This window comes from Silurus meridionalis, chromosome 16 (genome assembly GCF_014805685.1).
Source record: "Silurus meridionalis isolate SWU-2019-XX chromosome 16, ASM1480568v1, whole genome shotgun sequence".
Taxonomy (NCBI): domain Eukaryota; kingdom Metazoa; phylum Chordata; class Actinopteri; order Siluriformes; family Siluridae; genus Silurus; species Silurus meridionalis.
This window is the reverse complement of record NC_060899.1, coordinates 6,358,630-6,384,625: the sequence shown is the minus strand read 5'-3', so window position 1 is coordinate 6,384,625 and position 25,996 is coordinate 6,358,630. Positions and strand designations below refer to the sequence as shown.

Here is a 25,996-nt window from a genome sequence, read left to right as displayed (position 1 = left end):
AGTCTTTTTTTAATATTCATGTAAATATGGTCAACCAAAAATAGTTTTGACATAAACCTCCCTGACGGGCCACATTCTAAATATTTCTTCTGATCAAAAATCAGTAAATAAGCAGATATTGCTGTCTTTAATTGGCATGAAGCTCCAGCACATCTTTTATAGTGCAACAGGCACGGAAACAAACAAAGGAAAAAAAACAGTCTCATGAAATCTTCATGGAAAGTCTGTCAAGGCTGATTGGTGATCAGTGGTGACCTTCAAAAGATGCATTGCTGTAGCACTGTGCACAGCAGTTACAACAGGGCTAATATTGACTGTAGGTGAGAGATGTGATGATGTTCTCTTCTTTTAGTAGCGAACGTCCCGGAAATGGCATTGACTATTCACAGGCTGAATCATACTGTAACAGTTCATGTTCGTCAACATTAGCAAGGCTCTGCTGGGTGGTAATGATTCAGTAAATGGTGAAGTCACCCGCCGAGGCCCTGTGTGTGTTAAACTGTAAGAGCATCACTGTGACGCAGCCTGAAGAGAATAGGATAAAGCTTGAGCTTAGGAGAGACAGAGACAGAGACAGAGTAAGAGAGAGAGGAAGGGTGGGGGGGAAACGTATGAAGAAGGGGGAAGGGAGGCAAAAAGGAACAATGAAGAGAGACAGTCTGCTTCACTTTTACTTTTCACTCATAAGCAGCCTGTATAGAATCACTGTGCAAACATGAGAATGTAAACAGTGGACATTTTTTCAATATACTTCTGTTTAACTCCAAATGGGTTATATTTGACATGTTCTGTAGCTACTGATTGAGGTTCCTGCTGCATCATGCTGTAACCGAACAATTTCAACAGCCACTTAGCAAATTGCAATTCTTCATATTCCATATGACTATGTATAAAAGGCTATGACCTGCGTTATTATTTTTTTTTTTGTGAATGAAATTCTGAAAGTAAAATGTACAACCTGCTCATTCATCCAAACACCTACACAGACACAAATTTCAAGCACAACCCACTCAATGGAATTCTAGTATGTCTGCTGCTCATGTAGTAGCACTGGGATTGAATGGTGTGAGCAGGAAGAAACTCATCCTGTGCATCATCTATGTGGGTTTCAGCACCATAGAGAGCACCAGATTACTAACACAAATATTCACAGACACTCACAAATTGTATGAAAATTTTGTACACTCAGGTAAAAGGGGATTTTGTTTATTCTTTCGTGAGGTGCTTGCTAAGGCTCTATGAAGAACCTTTCAACTGGGAAGTGTTTCAAGCTAAACATATTTTAGGGAGCTGAGCACATTTAATCTAAAGAACCATTAAACTAGAGCATTATTCACTGTCTTTGAGTGTCTGTGACTATGTTTAATAAGATATTTTGGTTGCATTGCTAATAGTTAAACAATATTTCTGTGCATCACCTTAAATTTGAAATATTTTATGGAGACTTAAAAGCTAGAGTTTTGAGACTGCAACAACAGGCTCCACTGTTAAAAGATGACGGGCTTATACCTTGTAGTTGTACTGTCTTGTTTTTATACTTTATTTTGGTGACCATTAGAAGATAATGGGTCATGATGCACTCAGAGTTTACTGAGGTTGGAAACTGATTGGATTAACTCCTATTTTCCTTAATTTGATTATGTAACTTGTGCAAAAGCAGATGATTTACCTCAAATGAACCCATGGAATTAGAATTTCAGAGAAACACTTGAGTGAACTCCACAAATAAGATTTAATAGTGTATGAGTTTTTAGGATCGGTCTGATTCAATTAAGAGGAAATGGCAATATTCTATATGTGAGCCCACCCATCCGATTTTCTTTATTTTTGAGTGAGGACAGAAGGTGCTAAAAGTGGCTACCAAATATATAGTTGAATTTGACATACACTAAACATGTATTTCCACACATTCATTTAAAAAATGTAATGGCTATGAGACTTGTTTTGAATTTTTTTTTTTTATCTTCCAGTGGGTCAAATGTTGAAATGCACTTAAACAGTATTTGTGGGTTTTTTTTGTGTGTGTTTTTTTTTTTTAATTGTGTTAATTAATTCAAATGCTTGAGGTAACCTTCTACAAGGACTGGATTATTTTAGTAAGGTTTGTGGGACTTCAAATTAAGGCTGAAATGATTCCTCAAATAACTTGAGTAATTTAAATACAAAAATGCATTGAGGCAGATTATATGCCTAATTGCTTCGTTTAGTCTATTAAACTACACATGTTGCACTGTGTTTCCTCACGGACTTATTATTGATCAGTGGCGGGCGGTCAAGGCCAGCAAAGCCTTCTCTGCTGGCCTAAACACTATCATAAGAACTGACCTATATTTACAACCTAAATTCTAATATTCGTTCCATGAAATTGTATTAATTTATTCCTAACAGTTTATTCTCTTCATTTCAAACCGTTTTTCTTGGCTGCACTGCTTCCAGTACGTGTATGTGGAAGTTCGATTTTTTTTGTCCAATCAGATTTCAGCCTCTATGTGCTAAATCTAATCTTCCCAGGGCCTGCAAAGTCAGTACTGCTGTTTTTTTTTACCATAGAGAATATTATGAATGTATCTGTTTCTTGAAACAATCAGATTTCAAATTTGCCTCACAGGGCAGCTAGCTGGCCCAGAATAGCGTCAGCATTTTTCCGTCCTCTGATTGGTTGGTCAGAAGGAAACTGTTACAGGCAAGTTGGACTGGCAAAACACGTCGGTAGCTCTGCACACATTAATACATCAGAGTTAGACTTTTTTATGCCTACGGAGGAAGAGAAATTCATGGGACATACCATGATTTCCGGACTATTAAGCCTGAATTAAAAAAATTTTTTTTTATTTAAATGCCGCACCTATCTATAAGCCACAGGTGCCTACATTGAAACAAATGAACTTTACACAGGCTATAACGGAAGACAGTGCCTGTAACACAGCTTGTAACAAAACAGTAGCCTACCAAGAAAGTCATTGGTCATTGTCTTTCTCCTTCCTTTCACAACAATTTCTCTCGGGAATTTTTCCTTTTGGTATCGTCGTGCGTTTAAAAATCATCATCAATGGAAGCCTTTTGCCGATGCCGTGCAGCTCAGAACACAGGTGAAGTGCGTTTTTTCTGAAGTCGGATAAGTCCCCACTGAAGGCCCAGGTACCAAATGCACGGCCTGCCACTGTTATTGATGCACCACCCACTAAACTCTGGAGCACTCTGAACATGGAAACATTACGAAGCCTGTTTCCGCTACATAAAATATATTTTTTTCAAAAATAACAAAAAATAAATAAATATATTTTTTTCTTCAGTTAAATTTTTTTTCTTATAATTCTGACATTATTTCTTGCAATTCTGACTTTTTTTTCACCCCACAAAGTCAGCTCTGGAGGAACCCAGCCATTAGGGTTGCACAAGCCAGTGCACTCTTATTGCCGGTCCCAACCCGGATAAATGGGGAGGGTTGCGTTAGGAAGGGCATCCAGCGTAAAACTTGCCAAATCAAATATGCGGATCACTGAAGAGAATTTCATACCGGAATCGGTCGAGGCCCAGGTTACCAACGACCACCACAGGTATTGTTAGCCATCAGGATACCGGTGGAAATTGGGCTACTGTTGGCCGAAGGAGGAGAAGGAGAGGAGGAAGAAGACAGCAGGGAAGGGTGAAGTGTAGGAGAGTGGAGGTTTGGGTGGGCACTTTAAATGTTGCTACTATGACTGGTAAAGTGAGAGAGATAGCTGATATGATGGAGAGGATAAAGTTAGATATTTTGTGTGTTCAGGAGACCAAGTGGAAAGGGAGTAAGGCCAGGAACATTGGAAGTGGATTTAAACTGTTCTTTCATGGTGTGCATGGAAAGAGAAATGGTGTAGGGATGATTCTCAAGTACAGTAAGAGTGTAGTGGAAGTGAAGAGTGTTTCTAATAGAGTGATGAACGTGAAGCTGGAAGTTGAAGGGGTGATGATAAATGTCATCAATGCTTATGCTCCACAAGTGGGCTGTGAGATGGAGGAGAAGGAAACATTCTGGAGTGAGTTAGCTGAAGTGGTAAAGGTATACCTAGGAATGAACGATTGGAGATTGGGGCAGATGTTAATGAAGAGGAGAGGAATGTGGAAGGGCAGATGGTGGTAGATTTTGCTAAAAGGATGGAAATGGCAGTGGTGAATACTTGTTTTAAGAAGAAGGAGAATCATAGGGTGACGTATAAGGTTGGAGGAAGGGGCACACAGGTGGACTATGTTCTATGTAGGAGATGCAACCTGAAGGACATTGGAGACTGTAAGGTGTTGGCATGGGACAGTGTAGCTAGACAGCATCGGATGGTGGTCTGTAGGATGGATTTGGAGGTGAAGAAGAGGAGGAGAGTGAGGACTGAAAGAAGAATTAGATGGTGGAAACCAAAGGAGGAAGATTGTAGTGTGAGATTCACGGAAGAGGTCAGACAGGGGCTCAGTGGTGTTGAAGAGGTGATGAGAGAGAGAGAGAAGGTTGGATGGTGTGGAGATGGTGAAGCAGGAAGTGGATAGGATTAGTAAGGAGGAAGTGATTAAGATTAAGATTAAGAGGATGAAGAGTGGAAAGTCGGTTGGACGAGATGACATACCGGTAAAAGCATGGAGCTGTTTAGGAGAGATGGCAGTGAAGTTTTTAACCAGGTTGTTTAACCAAGATTTTCGAAGGTGAGAGGATGCCTGAGGAATGGAGAAGGAGAATGGAGTGTGCTGGTACTGATCTTTTAGAAAAAAGGAGATGTGCAGACCTGCAGTAACTACAGGGGAATAAAGTTGATCAGTCACACCATGAAGTTATGGGAAAAAGTAGTGGAAGCCAGCCATTATTTGCTTTGAGAATGTTGATGGAGAAGTATAGAGAAGCTCAGAAGGAGTTGCATTGTGTTTGTGGATTTAGAGAAAGCGTACAACAGGGTGTCAAAAGAAAAGTTGTGGTATTGCATGAGGAAGTCAGGTGTGTCAGAAAAGTATGTGAAGGTGGTGCAGGACATGTATAAGGACAAGGTGACAGGAGTGACGTGTGCAGTAGGAACGACAGACTGGTTCAAGGCGGAGTTGTGACTTCATCAATGATCAGCTTTGAGCCCTTTCCTGTTTTCAGTGGTGATAGACAGGTTGATGGACGACGTCAGACAGGAGTCTCCCTGGACTATGGTGTTTAGGGATGATTCAAGAGTTATATTTATATTAAGTTTGTAATCTTGCGTACCAGTGTAGATTTATTCACTGCTAGCAACTCAAAGCACTTTTGTACTGTTAATTAATACATTAATTTACAAACATGAAATAACATCTAATCAATGTAGGCATTGTTCATACTTTAATTCATGTGACTCATGGTATAGTTAAGGGTAGTTCTTGTATATGCCTTAACTCATCATTAGTTCATAATAAAGTAACATTTAGTTTACATAGTACATCTCTATTTTTGTACTATTATTCTAAAGTGTTACTATTAACTAAATAAGTTTGGGCTCTGACATGCACTTAAGTAAAAAGTACCTGTACTTCTACCTGTTTGGATGTCACGCTGGTAACTGGACCTTACATCATTTTAATATATTAATACAAAATAATTTCTAATTTTGTTACCTAATGAATGTATCCAGGGTGAACAACCACCATGTAGAACACTGATCAGGAATGTCTCTGTTCTTAGTCATGTTTGCATCGCTGTCTCCCTTTGTCTCATCCACGTTAGCCCGATACTTCTTGTTGCCTTCTGTCTTGCTCATTGTTAGCTTCGCAGGCTAGCCTACGCCTGTGTTGTGTGATAGTCAGGAAATGATACACCAGTGGTAGGTTGAAAAAGCTGCGCAATAACAAGAAATAGGTTGATAGGCTGAAAACGGTACGCAATGAGAAGAACGAATATTAATTAAAACCAAAACCAAATAGATTAAAACTAAAATAACAAGCCTGTTTTGAAAATATAAGAAGTAGAAAATACAGTACTTTGTGTAATAAGTGAAAGTAAAAAGTTGTCAAAAATAAATAAATAGTGAAGTAAAGTACTATCAGAAGAATCTACTGAAGTACAATAACAAAGTATTTATACTTAATAACTTCCCACCTCTGACAAACAATGGTGATCGATTGTCTTGGAATTTAGTTGAACCTACTGGGCCTAAGTTCATCCCTGTGAGAAGTGCTCGAATTCGGGGTTTGGGGGGGCTGGGGTGATCGGGGACCCCCATAAGGCATTACGGACCCCCATGACAATTAAAAAAAAAGGGCAAAAAAAGCACTTACTCTTCATGCAATCTCAGTAGCAGTCCAAATTAACTCCTAATTATAACATTTGTTTAGAATTGATCAGATTTTTCTGTGAGTCATCACATCAGTTTCAGTTTCAATCAACATTAAAAAAATGTTTCTGTTCTTTTAATGTATGTACAACTGTACAGTATGAAGACATAAAAATGTAATTCTTTTGTTCATTGAGAAGTTTAAAGACTTGACATCCATTTAGCTTGTAAGGGTTTCTGCCAAAAAGCCACAAATTTATATAGGATCTTTCCATCAGGTGTAACTTCTTACATGGCAGATAAAACTATTTACATGCATTTACTTCTGTTGCGAGTCAGTAAAACCTTTACACTCTGACATTTATAGATATTTTTCCGTTTTATTTATATTAGTGGTGCAACAGGGCGTTAACCACAGAACCCAATATCATAGTTTGAGTATATTACAGTATCCTCTTACAGGATTCACATTTTTAAACAGGATGGCATTTAATAGCATATAATATTGCAGCTTTAGTGCCAGTAGTAAATAATTTTGCCAGAAAGACTTTTAAAATTGGATTCAGTGGGCTGCTCTTATCTTTAAGTAGCCTATAAATAATTGAGAGATGCAGAAATTCTACAAGACATTTTAAAAATAAAAAGAAATGTGTTCTGTTTAGAGCTTATGCTTCACATGGAAATGTTACGTATATCCAATAGCATAATGGAAATATTATATATTGTTTTAATGATATACTATCATATGCATCTATCATTACAATTTTCTAATTTCTACTGTAAAAGTACTAACCTTTGTTTGTTTCATAATAATTGATGTTATGTTACTTTAAACAGACAGTGCAAGTAACATCAGAAACTAATTATATTATTTATTCTACTTGGAGACTTTATATTGATACTTTATATTGAGTTTTTAGCATCCTTACAAAAAATACACTGTTTAGTTCAAAATATTTTGAACTGTTGGCAACTTTAATTGATGGACCGAAATATAAAACATGCATATTAGTGTGGGATTTTAAAAGATTAGGGGATTGTAGGTGCCTCTAATAGTGAAGGCTGGAAATACATTTGTAGTGGGTTATTTGGCATGTCTTCAATATTAAAAGCACATTTCATTATTGTGTTATTAGATATTCATAGCTTGAGGTTTTGATGCTCTCAGACCTGTTGGCAGGCTCAGTAAAAACGGATGCTATGCATTTGCATTGATTCACCAGGCCAAACTAGGGAGTGTAATATACTGTATATATATTCGGATATTCGCTTTTAGATGTGTTAAACTTGTGACCAAACGGCTAATTTGAGCATGCAGAAGATTAAGAAGTGCAATGAATTAATGAATATTTAATATTCAATGGAGGCAAGTCCTTTGCAAAATCCTAAATGCAACAAACCTGTGATCCACTGACATAATCAAACTGTTATTTTCTTCCTTTTTGAACCTTTTTATGGCTTGTACCAGCTTGTACCTTTGTACTGGCTTGTCCAGTCAAAATCCTTACACTTTTTCCTTTGATTAACTACTTTGTTGTTTGGGTAGCGTGTTTTTGTTCATTGTCTTGCCGTACGTGCAAATTCTCTGAATTAGAAATGAGTCATTTCTTTGTAAATTGGCAGACAGTTTGTTTCTGTTGTTTCTATGGACTTCTAAATTGATTCTGCTGTTACTATCATAAACTATATGGTCAATAAAAATGAGTGATCCTGATCATGCAAGCAATGCAAGATCAAGTCTTGGCATTACCTCCATCTTACTTGACCAATGAGCTAGTATATTTTGGATCATGATCCTTTTTTTCTCCAGCTTTTAGCTTTCCATCACATTGGTTTAATCTTGGTTCCAGAAATGTCATAGCTCTGTATTTGATTTGGCAAATTCTAGTCTAGACTTTAGATTTTTACTGCTGTTAAGTGTTTTCACATCTTGTAGTATAACCTATATGCTTTTGTTCTAGACGTCATCTTTTAATCATATGATATCTTATGCTCTGTAGAGGTTGCTGGTGAAACAGTGGTTGTTGTTCTTGCATTTTTCTTCATAGCTGTTTGTCATGAACTGCCGTTTTTTTTTTTTTTTTTTGGTTGCATGTTCAATGTCTTGTTGTAAGTCATTTCTTTCTTTTTCATGAAACTCCAAAATGCTGACCAATGCTTGGCTCGGCTCTAAATAATTAACCCCTCAAACCAAGAGTAGACTTTTAAAGTGATTGACTATTTAAACAATCAGTCTAACAGTGCACACCTTGGCAAAAATAAAAATACATGTCTTGGTTTCTTTTTTGTTTTTTTGTTGTTTTTTTATGTCTTGGAGCTAATGGCCACAAAATTACCAAAGGAGTTCTTGGTAGCTATCTGTAGGTTTTTTCCCACTGATCATGTTTTTTTTTCCTTTTGTTATATTTGGCATTGACATAAAGGTTATAGAAAGGGTGCTGTCTGATCAGATCTTATCTCATACTCTCAAACACAGACAAGGTGGTCAATGCAGCACCAAGGGAGTGCCTATTACAGCTCCTGTCAATTGTTAACTCTTGATGCAGCTCTTTCTATAAAGAAGCATTCTTAGACACAATGCCATTCTCCTTTCACTTAGGTCAGCCTTTACCAACACTGTAATGCATCTTTGACTGAGCAAGCAAAAAGAGATAGCCATCCAGACTGTGATAGCCAAGACCACAATATTAAGCCATGCAGTCAGTAATGAATTGAATAAAGTTGCTCTCTTTCATCTCTGGTGTGGCATTACAATAACAGCCTCTCAGCATTTGCGTAGCATGGCCTCAAAGGCTCGGAATGAATGAATAGATTACACAGGCATCAAAGTGTAGCCAGTCAGCCAGCCACTAGCTATTCTGTTATGGAGGCTCTCTGCTAATGACTTCTACATCTTACAGATTTTTTTTTGTATTCTGGTTCATTTTGAAAAGTGTAATTAACCTGTGCAAACTATATGTGATATGAGGTCATCTACAGGTATGAAATCCTGTATATGTAGCAGGATAAATGTATTAAAGGCAGAGATGGCAAAAGTACTCACATCGTTCTCTCAAGTAGAAGTACAGATGCTCATGTTTTAAAAGTTGAAGTACTGACTACACTTTTTCACTCAAGTTAAAGTAAAGAAGTTTGAGCTCTGCAATGTACTTAAGTAAAAAGTACCTATTACTAGTACCTGTTTTATTGTCACACTGGTAACTGGACCTCACATCATATTTATATATTAATATAAAATAATTAAAAATTTTGTTGTCAAATGAATGTATCCAGACCGTACAACCAGATGATGATGATGATCAGGTGATCAGAAATGTCTCTGTTCAGTCATGTTAAAATCGCTGACTCCCTCTGTCTTATCCATGTTATCCAAACTTCTTGATGCCTTCTGCCTTGCTTCATAGGCTAGTTTACATCCATGGTGTGTGTGTGAGCCAGGAAAAGATACACCAGCGGTAGTTTGAAAAGCTGCACAATGACAAGAAATGGGTCAGTGAGCTGAAAACAGTGCGCAATGAAAAGAATAAATATTGATCATGCCACCAAATAGATTAAAACTAAAATAACAAGCCCGTTTTGAAAGTAAGAAGTAGAAAATATAGATATTTGGTAAAAAATGTAATAAGTAAAATGAAAAAGATGCAAGTAAAGTAAATAGTGAAGTAAAGAACTGATACCAGAAAAATCGACTTATTTACAGTAATTAAGTATTTGTACTTAATTACTTCCCATCATTGATTAAAGGCACATATTTGTAGGTTAATGTAACTTTTGTCTACTACTTGTATGATTGTCTGGCATTTATTTCTACTGAAGGTATGCATTTAGTGCAAGATGGCTGTGGCATTTCCAGGAGACCGTAATCACATTTTTATAACACATACAATCTTTAAGTGTATCAAGGTTTAATTTTACTTGGTATATATATATATATATATATATATATATATATATATATATATATATATATATATATATATATATATATATATATATATACTGTTATGTGTTACTGTTCAAAATCAGACAGCATCCTATACACCATCTATCACCGGACCTCCACTGTTGTACACAGAAAACATCAGACACAATAGTGTTTCTAGACTTTTATTAGTGTTACAGCTAATGTCCTAGAAATGTCTAGCTAATGGTCAGCTAACGTTAATCTTGTGGTCAGAAAGTAACATTATTTGAAGGGATATAAATTGATTAATACAATTTGGAAAAAGACTAACTATCCAACCTAACTAACAGGTGAGATGTGCCCAGTGCAATAGCGTGTAAGTGTATATGATTAAAACCCGTAGTAATGTTCCAACACTTGATACCAAAAAAGGGTTAATATTATCCACTTATTGATGCAATACAAAGGGCAGACAAACGTAACCACCCAAGAAATGCCACCAAATAGAGCTATATCTTTAATAGTAGAAATAGAAGAATCCTGTTTGAAGTATTCCAGTGCACTGTCAGAGTGTATTTATTCTTCTCCCTGGTATGCTGGATTGATGAGCTGTCTGTACTGGTGTGATTAAAATGCTTTGCTTTGCTCTTTGTCATCACCTTCATGAATAAGTTGGTCTCCTGTGGATTTTTCTGAAACACTCCCATGCACACCCAAACTGAAAAGGGTGTACCTTTTCCAGTCCTGCATTCAGTTTTTAACTGAAGATTGTGTTACAATTTGAATTAAAAAAAATTAAATAAAAATTGTGGATTAAGCACATCTCATTTCAGTCATACGCCTGTAACCCACCCATTTATTCTATTAAGAGTGGTGTGTTTGATTATATGTTTATTATGAATAGTCGGCACGTGATTGGCTGTGTGTGATCTTCTGCAGGCACTTCCGTATAGCAACAGCCACCCTTCTGTTTGTAGCCCCTCCCCCCCCTTATCCCCCTGCTATAGACTTTCACGTAGCAACAGCCCCTCACACTGCTCATTCTCCTACTGCCTCCAACCCTGCACAGGGTCCTGTATTACAGAGTGTGGATGGATGGATGGATGGATGGATGGATGGATGGATGGATGGATGGATGGACAATAGATAGATAGATAGATAGATAGATAGATAGATAGATAGATAGATAGATAGATAGATAGATAGATAGATAGATAAGAATGTTTCCAGATTACACTAGATAGATAGATAGATAGATAGATAGATAGATAGATAGATAGATAGATAGATAGATAGATAGAGGTAAAATAAGTGAAAAACAAAATATTTGCAGATATTACAGTAAAAAAACATAATGTTGCCATTTAATTGCACTTTTCCAAAAATAGACGCGCTGTACTGCACATTTTGCGTCCATCTGTTGCGTATTGAATGCTTAAAGAGATCTCTGGGGACTTTCCTGCTTGTGCCCGAATAAAAAGCAAAGCTTTTTTTCAAAATGGTGTCCTTGTGAGAGGAATATGTGGAATGCTTCGCATCAGAAGCTCTGCAGCATACGGTTTTTGGGCGCGCGCTGCTCGGTAACGCGGCAGAAGGAGCCGCGACCCTGCGGACGCTTCGCGCAGGATTTCTCACGAAGCCATGGCGAGATTTGAGTGGTGTTTTTGTAGCTTTTTGCCCCGGGTCACGTGTTCGGTTCGGGTAGACATACTCTGTCTGGCGGTCGAGACCATGTCCATCCACTCAGCGGTGGAGCTCTCCAGATTCACACCGACGGCGGCGCCTGTGCCCACAAAGCGCTATTTTGGGAATAGAGCTCGACTCGTGTGCTCATGTGCTCGTGTGTGTGTGTGTGTGTGTGTGTGTATATGGAGTCATAGATTTAGGTCTGCACTGTCATTATGTTTACTGATTAGATTATCCATGTATCTGTCTGTCTGTCTGTCTGTCTCTCTGTCTGTTTGTCTATCTGTCTGTCTGTCTGCCTGCCTGCCTGTCTATATATCTGTCTGTTTGTCTGTCTGTCTGTCTGTCTGTCTGCCAGTCAATCAGCTGCTCACTGACCACAAAATCATGCTGTTGTATGCACATGTTGAATGCACATGTATTTGAAAGTAAACTTTTCTACCTGTAGTCTGTATGTTGTTAGGAACAATGAAACTACAACTTTTGAAAATGACATATTATGGTTACTGGAATCAGTGTATGGCCACAGGAGAATCCTGACTTACTCACAGAAGGTACACATTAAGCAACATGTTCTATGTCTACCATTTTATTAAAGTACAGTAGCATTAAGAGTTCAGTATTAAATAAAGAAATGTAATGTAATGACTTTAAATAGTGGATATAGTTAATGTGAATAAAAACATTTGAAATGTGTTTTTTTTATTAAAAACCTTATTGTTGGGGTCAGGGAATAATTTGTGCCTTTTTCTTTTTTTGCTACTTTTTTTGTTTGATCCTCTGTGACTGGACAAATTATAGTTATGTTGTTGAAATAAAGTTCTGTTGAGCATTATATCATTATTCAAACTAGCCAATTTTATGAAGCTTTATCATGTCTGTCCATTTTACATCATATTGCACTGGTATCTGTTATGAACACTATACCAATTAACAATTTCTTTCTTTCGGCTTCTCCCATTAGGGGACGCCACAGCGGATCATCCGTATTCATGATCCGCATGTTCGATTTGGCACATGTTTTTACGCTCAATGCCCTTCTTAACACAACCCCCCCATTTATCCGGGCTTGGGACTGGCACTAAGAGTGCACTGGCTTGTGCAACCCTAATGGCTGGGGTTGGTTCCCTGACCACTATACCAATTAACAATAATAATTTTACTAGGGTGACTAGAAGGCAGACATATCTGGCAACTTCTGGTTTAATTGTATGGTACGAGTACATCAGGTGCAGGAATGTTTATCTTTAATTAACTTTGGCCAACACTTTAGGCCATTACCCAATCCTTTTTGACCCAAAAGCACAATCTGTCAACCTCTATCTATTTATCTTTGTCAAGTTTCTGCCAAATTCCTTTGATCAGCTGTATATTTTTGGACTTATACTGACCCAGTACTGGCAATAAGTTGTGTAAAATCTATATAGAACTGTTACAAAACCTGATCAGCTCACCAGTGCATGACCAACTCCCATACTTGCATGCTGCTAAATAATATCTGGTAAAAGATGCTTTTAGCGGTGCCGAATACTGTATATAGCATAGGATGAACCACAAGATTATGAAGGTAATATAAAACATTACAGACTGCTGGGGTGTCTGTAGTCCTGTCATGTCTGTGATCACATAGGGCCGGCCCCTTTATGTGCAGAGCTCCCCTTCCTTATTCTATCGCTGACTCACAAGCTTGGATGTATGAGTAAACTCATTACAAGCCCACTCCTACTGCCTTTTTGCAACACTCATTGGACTATTGGTCATAGCTCTTTATAACATTATTACCATGCTGAGTAACATTACTGCTTGCTATATATAAACAAACCTTGTTTAGCAATGCCAAAACTGCTTTTGCTTTAATTGCATAAATTAAAATATTGATTAATGTAACCTAATAAAATCATGCAGTCACATCTTACTTGCTGCTTTATCAGGGTAGGTGATGATACTAAACTGTAGTTCTTTATTTAAACACCGACATGGTCTGTATTCTTATTATATTGGGAATGTTCTGTGTACAGAAAGCATCTAAACTGTATTCACTGTTCGTTCACTGTTCTCCCTACTTCCTTTGTGTGTGTGTGTTGAAGATGTGATGGAGCAACAGCGAGTGATGCGCTCCAGCTGCCTGGTGAGCGGTGTGCACACTCCTCCCATCCGCCGTCACAGCAAGCTGGCTACTCTGGGGCGTCTCTTCCGACCGTGGAAATGGAGAAAAAAGAAGAACGAGAAGATGAAGCAGAGTTCCACAGGTGAGAGATGACAAGACAGCCAGTCGGCTGTTTTAAATGGTCGCATAAAAAAAATCATTGTATCCGCAGCACATAAAATACAATAAATAGCAACCTAATTGTAGCCTTCTTTTGTGTTTAATTCTTTTATTTTTTTCATAAAACATGACTAATGGTGGTACAGTAGTGTGAATAAATAGAACGCTTTTCATACATATACTTATCGGGGGTTCTACATGTGTGCATTGGAAACTGGGTTTCCAGATGTCCAGACGTTGATGACTAGTTGTCATCTTAGTTGAAATTGAAATTGAGACTACTGACCAGCTATTATATAAGTTTCTCATTATCACTGCTAAGTTGAGAAGAGTCTGTTAAAACATCTATAGCATACAGTACGTGTACATTGAGGGCATTTGGCAGACGTCTTTATCCAGAGTCACTTTTAAAGTTCTTTGTCTACATCAATAAATACATACAGAACCCCTGGAGCACAGAGGGTTAAGGGACTTGCTCAAGAGCCAAAGAGTGTCAGTAGGGCTTGAACCCCTTGACCTTACAAACAGTAACCCAGAGCCTTAACCAGTGTAAATGTGTGATTTTTGGTGAATGTGAAAAAAAGCTTTGATTAGTGTGATTAATATAAAGCTCTGTCTTTGTCTGTCTGTGTAGATGTGGCCTTGGCCAGTGGCCTCCACTCTCTGAATATCAGCTCGCCCATTCAGAGTGTTTCGGATGCTGAACTTCGTCTGCCTGGCTCACACGGGCCTATCCTCAGCATCAGCAGCATGGAGTACCTCAGCTCAGAACACGATCACCTGCCTACTGGTGAGGGCCTTTAGCAGAAAATCCTTACCTAACATATAACCCAGCATTACAAAGCATTACAAAATATTTTGCCAATATTTGTCATTAATTGGCCATTTTGAAAAATATATTTTTGAATTATGTAAAAGCACTGGACAGATATTTTGTGAATCTAAGAGGCTTTTAATTTGGAAAAATAATATTCAAGACTGTAAGTGTAGGTCCAATCACAATGACTTAAAAGAAAATTCACAAACTGACTTCTATCATTGAAAACCAATGCAAGGATAATATTTGTAACCTGGGAAATTATTTCTTGCAAACAACACACTCGGCCAATCGGTGGTGCTGTTTACTTTTTTTTCTTTTCTTTTTTTTTCTTTTCGAATACCACTTTAATGTCAGTTACGTTGGTTGAGATTTAAGAAACATTGCACTGTCAGTTCCTGATTCCATTGAAGATGGTGCAACAACCGAAGAGCCTAATAGCATTGAGGAGGAGGAAGAGGAGGAGGAAGACGAAGAGTCCGATCCAGAAGATAATGATGAGGGTAGAGATGCTTATACAGGGGAAAGAGATGAAGATGAAGATGAAGTGCCTCAAAGACAATCTCCTCTGAGCAATCACTGCATTCAAGTCGCTCAGCTTAACACAGAGGAAGGTCGGTTGAGTCGCATTAACACAGTTTATATTGAAAAATGTTTGGACAACTGTCAAATTTGTATAATTTTTTTGTTCAGACCCTCCCAGCTTTACTCTCACAGCAGTGCCTCATCCCAACTCATTTCTTCCTAAAGAGGTGCCCAGGGTTCCAGAAGGCCCTAGTTCTGTACTTCTCCGAGGTCCTTTCTCCAATGCATTGAGTTTACCTCATGTAGGAACCCTGCATCCTCCTTTGCCCCCTAGCAGTATAATAGAGGAACTGCACCGTGCCCTGGCAACGAAGCTTCGGCAAGATAGGTGAGAATTTCTGTTTCTCTGTTCTGTTCTGCTTGAATAGTTACCTCTATAGAGGTAGATGTGTGATGAACGAGCAGTAATGTGAACGAAGATGTCTATTATTGATTTTACTGCATGAAAATCTTTAAGCACATGATTTAAAAGTCTGACTCATCCAAGTCAAAGAAAAGAAATGCACTATATTTGGGACTGATGAGGCCAAAGCACACCTTGAAGCTAAAGTGAATGTGGCAAGGTGGTGGAAGCTAGTAAAGTCATAAAAGTATAATAAGCTCTATATATACATGGTGTATATATCTGTAATATTTGTGTCCTGCAGTACGGAGCGAGAGCCAAGTGGGGAAGTGGAAAGCAGGAAAGAGGCAGAGGAGAACAAGGAGAACATGAGACAAAGCAACTGCTTTACTGATGCCTCAGGAATCATATATGACATTGACAGCTGGAACGAGTCTGTAATTTCTGGTAAATATCTCTTTAAAATACACTATAGTCTTATTCATAGAAATATACTAATCATGAAATGAGATTTTTGTCATTATTTTGCTTTGACTAATACCGTCCATGAAACTTTTTGACACAGTGGTCTTTTTGTGTCATGGATATAACAGTATTTTAGTCATTTTTGGATCCTGTATATTTTTATTTATCACAAATGGATGCGCTTATATCAATATGGAGGCTCTTTTGGATATTAGATTTTACTCTGAGATAAAGTTACGTTAGATAAATATGTTTGTTTAGATGTTAGATTTCATCAGATTGGGTTTTGAAAGCAGCTTTATGTTTTGTATGCAGGTACGCTGCCACGGCGAATGAGAAAGGAGCTGTTGGCTGTGAAACTACGAAATCGGCCCAGCAAACAGGAGCTGGAGGACAAGAACATCTTCCCTGTGCGCAGCGACCAGGAGAGACAAGAAATCCGCCAGCAGATTGAAATGAAGCTCGCTAAGTAAGCATGCATTACTTCAGCCCTGTGACTGTTATTCTGTACAAATATAACACTGTTAAAACCAATAGATGCCTCACATGGCAATGTATCATAACCTGAACAAATAAAACGTTATCTCCAAAATAGGCTAAATTTGTCCATACAAATGTGTCAAAATAAAAGGTAAATAACAGAATAAATGCACTGATGAGTTGAGCTACTCAGTTAACCTTATAACGAATCAAATTTAGGCACCTAATAATTCTGAATCCATGCACAGTATAACTTTACACAGTACTAGTGACAACCAGGAGACCAACTTTTTCAGTGGTGGCATTTGTGATTGTGCCAATGTCCAAAAGACAGCTACTAAATTATTGAATGTAAACAGTATAAATTATGATTGAGGAGGAGGTGAAATCCAATTTTTTATTTACAATAATAATGACGGTAATGATCCCCTGTTCATTATTTCATTGTGTTAATTTGTGAAAATCATGTGAAGTTGGTTGTATGTTAGAGGAAGTATTCAGCATGTGTATACCATACAATCTACAGTATTTATTCCCTCAGATGTATCACAGTGATTGCGAGTACAGTACATTTACTGGAAATTATTATATGTTTAATTTTTTTTTTTTTACATTTTGGAAAAGCTCAAACACACACAAACAATTTAGTCTCAACTTTACCCAAACCTTTGACAGTTAAGTAATTCTGACAGAATGTAAAATTTAGTAAGCTTGAATTACCATTTTGTGGGGTGGGTTGTGCTTAACAACAAATCACTGTACAGGATATTACCAAGAATTACAAAAAACAAATTGTTATGGGATTGTTTAAAAAATGGCAGAAAGAAGAAATGTTTCTTATCAGTGTTTGTACAGAATGTAGGCCTTATGTGTAGTATTAGGCACTGTTTTGTACTGAAAGCAGGTGTGAGGGGCAATATATATATATTTTGAATATACAAATGCATTTCTTCAAATATGCATTGTACTGTGTGAAGGTACATTTTTGAAAAAAATGCATATATATATATATAAATCTTTTCAAAATATCTTTTTAATGGTGAATAAAGATTACAGAATAAGTGGTGCAGATATGTGACACAGAGCATTATAGTTCATTGTTTTTCCATTTATTCTAAAATATAGTGGCAGTTTGCAGGTTATGGATGATTGCAATCAGAACATTTATTTACGATGTGGTACCTGATTCACATGCAATTCCGTATCAGGACCAGCATCGGTGAACCAGCAGTTTCAACAAGATGGCTTCTCGTAGGATAACACACTTGCTATTAATAGTCTAACGGTTTTCTGCACTTCTGCAGGAGTAAGACATGCTATTTTTAGAGTTCACACAGATTAATTATGGATTGCACTGCACCATTTGTCATCCATATTAAATTTAGGAAATTGTTGCTCACTCTGGCTACTACTGGATGTCATCCTATGACCCAGTCTATTGTTCAAGACAGTCAGAAATCCAAAGACAAAGACAGTCAATAATTTTGAGGTTAAATAGCATTTGTGTTTCATCAGCTGGTTATTATTATTATTATTATTTTGCTGGACATCGTTGCTAAATTTGAGCACATTAATCATTTTTTTCATGCATCTATAGTAACAGATTATTTTGAGATTGGCTCAGTGTTGGATATGCCAGTCCACTGGCACATGAATGATATATACTTTATATAATGTATACCAGATGTAATAATTAAAATGCATTTTAACTGAAATTTATAATCCAGTTTTAGAAACTGTCTCCAAAGCACAGGGCTTAGAAAATGAGGTAGAAGTCACAAGTCAACCATTACTTAGCCAATATCATGTTTATTGTTGCCACCTTCATGAACTTTAATTTGGACACAACCTAACATAATCTTTGTACTCCAGACCAAATGTGAAAAATGTAAAAATAAATAAATAAAAATAAATTGTGACCATGGACTTCCGGAGTTTGTTGCAAGATAGTAAAAAATGCGGAAAAGTAGTTGTGTAAATGCAGGCTCTTTAAACATTTACTGTTTAACAAAAAAGCTGCTTTTTAAAACGCATATTATAAAAAAAAAATACGGGAAACTATTTGTTACTTAAAAACAGTTATATAAAATAATAAAAGCAGGATTGGCCAGGAAGGGGGAGTTAGAGTTTGATGTGGCAGATGCCCGCTCCAGCTCTTACAATATTGTGGGGAATGACACAGGTCAATATAAGGTCAGCTTCCAGGGGCCCATCAAGAGTAAATCTCAAATTTACCTCATCAAATATTAATGCTCTTACATCTGTGCCTGTATAAATCCCCAACATAATATAGAGATACAGAGATTTAATTTAGTAGATGAAAAGAAAACATCAGACATGATTATATATGACTATATGACTTCATTTAGATTGTTCTGTTCATATTTAAGGCATAGCTGAACCCTAATCCATTTACAAAAATATGGTTTTCTATGAGATAAAACTTGCTGTTTAATACTGAGTGTACCGGTATGTGGAAATCACATGAGCATAGTAGCACATACATGTTAAAAAGTCTCTGCATTGACACGTGAGCTGCTGTAAGTCTTGGCAAGAGTCTTATATTTTTACATTATTTCATTAAATTAAATGTTGTGTGCATCTCAGGCATAGAATTACATTCAGGTTTTAGAGAAAAGACAGAAAGGCATTGGACTTGTGTGGATTAATGTGCCATAAAAACCCATAATTTGTGGATTCATTTATTGCTCAAATCCCATCGTTCACAATATGATCTCGGTACCTTTCTGTAGGAGACTCAGTCAACGGCCGGCCGTTGAGGAACTTGAGAGCAGAAATATCTTAAAACGTAAGTGTTATAATAATCTTTTGATAGTTGCAAGTGTAAAAGAAAGACATTGATGAATTGTTTCAAGCATTTTCAAGCATATGGTAAATACAAAAGGTATTTTTTTTAGCTCGCTTTATTAGTGTTTAAAAAGGTTTTAATCCAGTGTAAGTGATCAGAGCCACAATTCGCACACAATTTACAATCAGCGTATCTCAGCAAAATCTTCTGAATGTTCTTCTAGCAGCAGATCGACCTATGTGTGTCACTATGTCATGCATCATTGCTAATCTGATTCTTTGTAGAGCGGAATGACCAGACAGAGCAAGAGGAGAGAAGAGAAATAAAGCAGAGACTAAATAGAAAGGTATGCCATCTTAAAATATGTATGTATCTATAAAAAAAAAATAATGTGAGAATAGAGACAGCATAAAAGAATACATAAACTTGATTTTTGATCCAAATGAATCCAAATTAATATATAAAACATGCCAAAAATGAGGAATACTTTTTAAATGATTTTGTAGGAGATATTAAGTTATTAAAGTATGTTTAGTCAATTATGTCTCAGCAATTCAAATTAAGAAACCATGGGTTTACATGAGCAATGCGACATGCAGAGAACTCAGTAATATTAAAAAAGGACATGTCTGGATGTTATTTAAACAAATGATACGTTTTTTTTGTAGCTTAATCAGCGGCCAACAGTAGATGAACTAAGGGAGAGAAAAATTCTGATTCGCTTTAGTGACTACGTAGAGGTTGCAAAAGCCCAGGATTATGACAGGAGAGCCGACAAACCGTGGACCAGACTGTCTGCAGCTGACAAGGTAAGTGACAACAAGCAGTCAGTGAGGGTTTATGAAGGTCTCCAGCCAGATTAAACTGTTTCAAAATGTGTCTCTCTGTTGACCTTTTAAATCGAACACAAGCGTTTTATTAAATTGTGGTAATGCACAGATAAGCAAGTTAAGGTCTACTATTGGGATGCATTAGGCTTATTTGTTATCTTGCAGGCTGCCATCCGGAAAGAGCTGAATGAATTCAAAAGCACTGAGATGGAGGTACATGCATCAAGCAAGCACCTAACAAGGTCAGTGTGGAAGGCGAATAGTGTGAATACTATTTATAGGTTCGGGAGCACAACTACAGAGCTAAAGATACATAGACGATCCTTATATAACTTGGACCTGACGTGTACATGACCAAAATGAACACATGCCTGGCCCTGCGTTCGCTTGCTCAAGTCAGTATATTTAAAATTGGAAACAATTAAACAGTGAAGATGTTTAGAATCATGCAGATATTACCAATGTCAGATATAAAAACCTTTTGATGCTTCTTCATTTTAAAGGTTCCATGTAGACCCTTACAAGGTTTTCCTTTCACAAGGAATTTGAACTGTTTAGGATAAAAGAATGCTTAAAGATTCATAGTGCTATAAGTCTAACATTTAAATCAATGTGAAAAACTGCAAAAAATGTTACAAAATCTCTGTACTAATTTTATGCTTTATATAATAGATAGATAGATAGATAGATAGATAGATAGATAGATAGATAGATAGATAGATAGATAGATAGATAGATCGAAGTGCAAAAAGTAGCAATTGTGCAAATAGTGCAGATAAATAAGTAGCATATTTACAGCATGTGATATATATGTAAGCATATGTACAGTAAATAAATATATCAATATAATATATTATTCTATTCTATTCTTATTCTATCATCTATTGATAATTTTGCTTCTGTTTAGAAATAAATTACAATTAACTAAATAATTTGCCAGTAGAACAATATTTAAATTAGTGAGCATAAAATGTCTAAAAATAAGTTTAATAATTAAAAATGATATCCCATAAAATAAGTATCCCATAATGACAAAGTGAGAACAGAATTCTACAAATGTCTGTAAATCTTTTTTTTTTTTAATAAAACTGAACTATCACATGTACATAAGTATTCAGACCCTTTGTAACAACACTTGAAAATTAGCTTAGGTGCCTCCCTTTTCTCTTGATTGGTGCATAGCTGTTTCCACACCATGCCTGGAGTCCACCTGTGGAAAATTTTAGTGGAAAGGCACACACCTCTCTATTGAAGGCCTCACAGCATATCAGAGCAAAAACAAGCCATGAGGTAGAAGAAACTGTCTGCAGAGCTCAGAGACAGGATTGTTGCAAGCCACAGATCTGGGGAAGGCTACAAAGAATTTGCTGCTGTGTGTCCACAGCGATTTGCCATGAAAAATGGCAGAAACTCCCCCAATCCAGGTGTGCAAAGCTTGTTGCATCATACCCAAAAATATTGAGGCTGTAATTGGTGCCAAAAGGTACTGTGCAAAAGTTTTAGCCAAGTGTAAAAAAAAAAAAAAAAAAAAAAGAATGCTTTTATGATCATTGTATCCCTGCTTCCGTTTCTCTGTACTTTTCAAAATAGCTTGAACAGCACATCTTGAAACCCAGTCTGCTTTGAAATCTGTTCCTGGGAAAAACCTTTTGTTGATGCAGCAGAACTGCCTTGTGTCTTGTTGCTATGCTCAGTCTTACCATAGTGTATGACCTGGAACATGAAACTGTCTTCCACAACCTCACCTTAGTAGCAGAGTTTGGCTGTTCCTCACAGTTTATGTCTCCTACACAGCTGTTTCTGTTTCAGTTAATGACTGTTTTAACCTACATTTGAAACTGATAATCATTAGCACTTGTTTAGAAAAATTGTTTAATCATACATCTGACTTTGATCCTATTACATCCCTGAATTTGTGCAAGTGTAACAATTGTGCAAGTGTAAGAATGAATGCTGGTTGGAAACCAAGGGAAGTAAATATTGAATACATTTAGATTTGTCTTCTGTTCGCTCATGTACAATTTATTGTACATTGTTCGGCTTGAAGTACAGTGGAACCTCGGAGCTCGCGAGGGTTAGGGACCAAGACCGGTCGCGAGTTCCGAATTTTCACAACCTTTTGATACACCCCTTCCAACCCAGTAAAAACCCAAAGAACACTATACGAAATCGATTTAAATGAGTAAATAACACTATTTCACTCCATACATAATAAAAATGATTTTTAAAGCATTTTCTAGACAATTTTAATGAGATAAACCTTGATTACAAATGTTAAAACTAGCGTTTTGAGCAGCTCGCGGTTGCTCACGAGCCGATCTGAATGAGAGTCGCCGGTCGGAATGAAAGTCGCGAGCATGCGAGGTCGCGAGCGCTGAGGCCGCGAGCTCCGAAGTTCCACTGTATATTGCTTGCTCATTTTTACAATGGGAATGTATCACACATATGGCTATATAAGGTTTAATAAGGTCCAATAAGGTTTTATATTCTGTATCTGAAATTTAAACTAAAATTTAAAAGTTTTCTTGGCATCAAACTCATAATTAGGGCCAGCATCAATGCACAGTCAGTATACTGACTATCTGACTAGCAAACTGGTGGGGTTTTTTTTGGCCTCCATGGAACATTGATGGCACGTGTGTATACTGTAGGCCTGGCTGTTAACCACTCAGAACTAAAGTTGTGTATATTGACAGCTATTTAAACAATAGCAGCCAGAAATGTCAGAAATAAATACATTCAAATACGCTAGCAACATTTCAGACAGCAGGAGTTCTCCCAAGCTGAGGACTGTATTACTGAGAAGTGAAGAAAAGAGGGTAGACTTCGGTCCAAACCAGTGTTGAATTGTTAAAGTGTGCTAGCTCTGAGCAGTGTCTTAACGTGCTAGCTTTAACCATGGTGGAATCCTGAAGGAGGCAACACTGAATACACTTAGCCACAAAACCACCAGTGAGCAAGCTGAATAAAGCTGAAATTAGGAATATAAAGAGAACATACACTCTCCTCCAAAATACCATTTTAGCAAAGACAATGGCTTCAAATGTATTTATTTATTGCTACACACATTTGGGTTTGAAAATAAATAAATCATTGACCAGAATGTCAGTTTCATTTGAAGGTATGTACATCTGTGTTGAAACACCCTTTTAACAATGAACATTATCTCAAAGCGGCTTTACAGAGATAAAGTAGTTGTTAAGTTGTAGAATTTTTTTTTATAATATTAGTGCCTATAGGTTTGTTACTTATAATTTGTATGTTTATACAGAGATTGTTCACAAAAACAAGACTGGGTGTGAGATTAACCTCTTCAAATGTGAAACAATGTGTAAAGAATATTTCCATGATCTAAAGACTACTAGTCAGGAGGTAGTGTTATGGTTTGGGTTTGTATTAATAGTTCTGGAGTGGGGTGCATTCATCATTATTAATGATGTTATTAATTGTGCCTGCCAATTTACAAAGCACGATAATGACAACTTATATGATCTTTAAAAATTGTATTTTATGTTAAATAGAAGAGACTGAAAGTCAAAAAATTTCTGGGGGGATGGAAACTTAATGGCTCTGGGCTACTGATGGGCTCTGGGCTACTGATCAGAATGTTGGAGGGTCAATGCCCAGCTCTGCCAAGCTGCCATTTTTTTTTTTCAGAAAAAGCTGTATTACCATGTATGCTTACACACATAGGAGCTTCCAGTGCAGGAGAAGTACAGACATAATGTAACACAATAGTAAACCAGACAATTCAATAATGCAATATATACAGAGTAAAAATATTGTTTAAATGAATGCTATGAATGAATACAGATGCTATTTACAAGTGTGTAGTTTACAAATGGACCATTGGATTCTATGTACAAATGTGTCAGTTATGATGGACAATGTGTAGTTATGAATATTTTAATTGTTCATATTGAGTATAGCCTGTGGGGGAAAAAAAATGTTTTTGTGCCTGGCTGTTCTGGTGGACGGTGTGACTCTGTAGCACCGACCAGAAGGCAACAATTCGAAGAGAGAGTGGGCTGGGTGTGTGGGGAACAGCAAAATATTGCTGTATATTTTAGAAACTGTAAATGAAAACTCAGCTCAAATTAACTTCACAAAAGTGAAGACAGCAGTATGATGAAGGAGACCCTTTCATGTTAATCATAGCAGGCAAATAGGTCATGGATGGAATACAATATAAAATGGCTAACCTAAAGGAGTCACAGCAGATAAAGAACGTATGATGCTGAGCAACAGAACGGTTTGTAGCTAACCTGTGGACAAAACGGAAGTGATAAACTGAGTTGATGTAAGTTTCAGGGACAAGGTACATGTAGTTTAATGGTCAGAATCTGTTATTTAGAAAGATCCAAACTGCACAAAATCCATTACGCTTACTTCATTTGGTGCACTTGTATAAGGTTTTGTCATGTATGCAGAAGAAATGCAGGTGACAACATTCACCCTGGTGATTAGAGACTTTAACAAATGAATTAAGCTTCCAATGTTTCAAATTCTTGTTTTGTAAATATTAGTCTAATAGCATAAACATCAAGCAATCAGCTTTGCTAATATCCACTGTATCTGCTCATGCAGGTTCCACAGGCCGTAGAAGAGGGATTTCTTCTGTGAAGAAAATTAAAATAGACATAAAATGGCGAAATCCTGGAGATGACGTCATCCATGGGAAGTACTTAATCTTCCAGCTTGGTGCACTTAATGACAGAAGCACCAAAAGAGAGGCACAGCACCTTGAGAAGAGAACAGCAGCTGTGGACCCCCCACTCTGAGGCTGGAGAAGAGGGGTCGTTGTGAAAGGATCTGATGTTAAAACTGTTTTTTTTTCTTGTTTTTTAATACCGCTGAAAGAAATCAACTCGGAGTGAACGTTTGTGTGCATGTGAAATCCACGTAAATGGAAAGAAGAAATAAAAAATGTCACTTAAGGGTTGTAAGCCTGTTAATAAAAAGTTTTATATCAAGTGTACAAAATGGAGTCTGTTCAAACAACAGAGCGGCTAATGTCTTTATTTGGGGGAAAACAATTAAAAATAAACGACTCATTCAATTTCAATTCAGAATACAGTAAAAACACTTATGGTCCAAAACCATTGACTTCACCTCACATGGTGAAGTGTTAATTCACTTTACAGGCTTGTTTTAATGGTGGTGAGCCAAACATCGTCAAACGTGCCAAAGCTTCAAATTTTTATTCATTTTAAGGTGTCCAACAACACTCAAGACTGTTTGGGTGTACATGTTCAACCCTGAAAAATGTATACAATGAAAATAGGGTCATGTCAAGAAGTCTAATGGTTTGTTGACTATGGAAGTGCCCTCAGGTTCTTTCCTTTAGCCTACAAGTATCTTATTAGTAAGCAAGACCCATTAAAAATTCAATTATCAAGGAATCTATTAAAGTCTAAGCGGTTTGGAAGCTGTCAGGACTACAGAAACTTCCAATCAGCTTGTATAAATTAAAAAATCCATCAATTTACACACAACCTATACATTTATTGTAGTAGTAATAATGACATTTGAAACATTCAAAATAATAAGATGGAGATTACAC

The 25,996-nt window shown here is 37.0% G+C and overlaps 1 protein-coding gene across 4 annotated transcripts in view; it reads left to right on the top strand.

The window, feature by feature from the left end:
- phactr3a (phosphatase and actin regulator 3a) overlaps positions 1-25,516 on the top strand; it is a 31,011-nt gene extending 5,495 nt beyond the window's left edge. The window contains exons 1-12 of one of the 4 annotated variants that reach the window (XM_046869469.1): positions 11,445-12,392; positions 13,926-14,087; positions 14,739-14,894; positions 15,317-15,535; positions 15,615-15,834; positions 16,154-16,296; positions 16,630-16,783; positions 19,548-19,603; positions 19,888-19,949; positions 20,272-20,412; positions 20,599-20,675; positions 25,021-25,516. In XM_046869469.1, the coding sequence (XP_046725425.1) occupies positions 12,338-12,392; positions 13,926-14,087; positions 14,739-14,894; positions 15,317-15,535; positions 15,615-15,834; positions 16,154-16,296; positions 16,630-16,783; positions 19,548-19,603; positions 19,888-19,949; positions 20,272-20,412; positions 20,599-20,675; positions 25,021-25,036 (1,461 nt within the window). In that variant the 5' untranslated portion in view covers positions 11,445-12,337 and the 3' untranslated portion in view covers positions 25,037-25,516. Of the gene's footprint in view, positions 1-11,444; positions 12,393-13,925; positions 14,088-14,738; positions 14,895-15,316; positions 15,536-15,614; positions 15,835-16,153; positions 16,297-16,629; positions 16,784-19,547; positions 19,604-19,887; positions 19,950-20,271; positions 20,413-20,598; positions 20,676-25,020 lie in introns of those variants that run through there. The other 3 variants (XM_046869467.1, XM_046869470.1, XM_046869466.1) reach the window with 3 other exon arrangements.
- Positions 25,517-25,996: the final 480 nt, after the last annotated feature.